Source organism: Sphaeroforma arctica (genome assembly GCF_001186125.1).
Source record: "Sphaeroforma arctica JP610 unplaced genomic scaffold supercont1.4585, whole genome shotgun sequence".
Taxonomy (NCBI): Eukaryota; class Ichthyosporea; order Ichthyophonida; genus Sphaeroforma; species Sphaeroforma arctica.
The window spans coordinates 1-2,103 of record NW_014035973.1 but is presented as its reverse complement, the minus strand read 5'-3'; the positions used below and the strand labels follow the sequence as shown (position 1 = coordinate 2,103).

The 2,103-nt window shown below is 54.7% G+C and overlaps 1 protein-coding gene across 1 annotated transcript; it reads left to right on the top strand.

Moving 5' to 3' along the window:
- Positions 1–655: 655 nt before the first annotated feature.
- Positions 656–1,836, top strand: SARC_14404 (hypothetical protein; the record flags this gene model as incomplete). Its single annotated transcript, XM_014291461.1, has 1 exon — positions 656–1,836. A coding segment is annotated over one exon (1,181 nt), but the record flags the coding sequence as incomplete, so codon positions are not given.
- Between the last annotated feature and the right edge of the window lie 267 nt (positions 1,837–2,103).

Sequence of the window (2,103 nt, the reverse complement as noted above, 5' to 3'; positions counted from 1 at the left end):
GTATTATGACCAAGAGTCTTGCGTCTCATGCCTTTAATTTACCTTTCAGATGACCATCAGTTCTCCCCCGGGGGTACAGAAGAAGCAAATTTCAATCTCTAAAGGTACGTACTGCGTGCAATCAATGAACTCTATATTTTGCTATAGACACACATTTGTCTATAAAGTAATTTTGATGCACGCTGAGGTGATATATAGTTGCTTATATGGTGGTGGATAAGTCTGTGCAGAATGAAAATAGGCCCTTGTTTGTGTGTCATTTTTTTGCTCTGCGAATAATTATATGGTCGTGGTGTGTTTGATTCTACCTACTAATAAAACAACTCTCCTGAGTGTACTGCTGGGCTGGTATGACTGTTCAATGCGGCTTATAGCACACTGTAGTAGATTGGCAATGTATCTAGTAGCGAACTTTACATTCGGGTGAAAGGGTCAGCTCGTTATATTACGCACGTCTCTATGTTGTGGGATTTGCCTTGATGCTCTCCATCGGTGATAAATGAATGCCAATAGACGCGTAAACCTGGGCTGCACAATCCGTTCTCGTCCACCGCTGAACCCACACCGTACCTACACAATCTCAAGGTTTCCTCGCCCCGAGTCCCCGGTACACACCACTAACCCTGAACTACTTTGTCTTGCATGTATCCCTTAGGCACGGCTATCACCACGGCACAACACGCGCCCAAAAGTACCGCACTTTCCTCAGATGGGGCCATGACCACACAAGCCGCCAGTAGGACCACCAGCGACCCAAACTCAGTCACAGGTAACCCTAACAGACGCACACGGTACACGCCACGCACAGTAAGGCGTGCATCTAACCCGCCGCCAAGCAAAACGTATACGACTTTGGCCTCGGCAGAAGCCCAGCAGCAGCACACAGCGGTGCCTGAGCGGCAGTACGTCCCGCGTGATCAGCGGGGAGTGGACCGTGAGCGGGACCACCGCGACATGCACCGCACAGCGTATAACAAGTCGCCAGACTCTGCGGGTCGGCAGAGTTCTGTGGAGCGAGATAGAGATGGCGACGGCTATGCTGCGCCGAGACGAGTGGCGCGAGGGTATGAGGACGGTGCTAGTACGGGGACTAGACAACCGAGTAGCCGACACGCGGGAGAGCGTGGCATGCGGGACTCGCAGGTGTCAATTAAACAGAGCGAATGGGCGACCAGTAGACAGACGGACAGGGCACCCCCTGTGCGGGTGGGTAGCAGACAGGCGGACCGGGAGAGAGGCAGTGGGCACGAACAGAGCGAGGGCAGGGTGTGTAGTAGACAAATACAGAGGAATGAGCGGAGCGCCAGCCGGCAGGAGAGGGACACGTCCGAGCGAGACCGGTCCAGCCACCGAATTTCGAGTGCACGCGCACCTCTGGCGGAAGGGAAGGACGATACGACCACACAGAACACGCGAGAGCGAGAGCGGTACGAAGCGTACTACAACAAGGACGGCTCGCGCACACCCAAGGCCCTGCGGCGGAAGAAGAGCACCTCTCAGTGTACTGCGATGGGGACGATAACCGATGAACCAGAGGCGCCCAGAGGCTTGCGGGAGATCACCGACCGGAGCGCGATCCGACGAAGCAACTCGCGTAACCGGCGCAGCGCCAGTCCCGGGCGGGTGGGTGTGAATGGGACGAAAGCCTCGCAGGAGATGCGGGCGAGTGACGGTAGGGCGAGTGACGGTAGGGATATCAGTAGGCAGGAAAGCAGGGTGACCGTGTCACGCCAGGCGGAGTCCCGTCAGAGTGTATCTCGCCAGACGGAGAGAGGGCGTGAGAGTAAGGCATCGGAGGAGTCTTACAGGAACGGACGTAGGCGCGAGAGCTCAACGGTATGTGATGGGGTGGATGTGGGTATTGTGTGGCGTAGTTGTGTGTGTAGCGTGGTGGATGTGTGTGTGTGTGTGTGTGTGTGTAGAGAGAGAGAGAGTGGTGCATGAGTACATTGTTGTCCACTGACTGCGTGTGATCGTAGGTGGACACTTACGGGCGGCTTGTACGTGGGAAATAGTGAGCATCTTGTATTTTGTTTCTGAGTGACAAGTGTGCACTTTGCCTGCCTAGGCGTTGTAGCCAAACTAATTTCAGTACCAAACAAA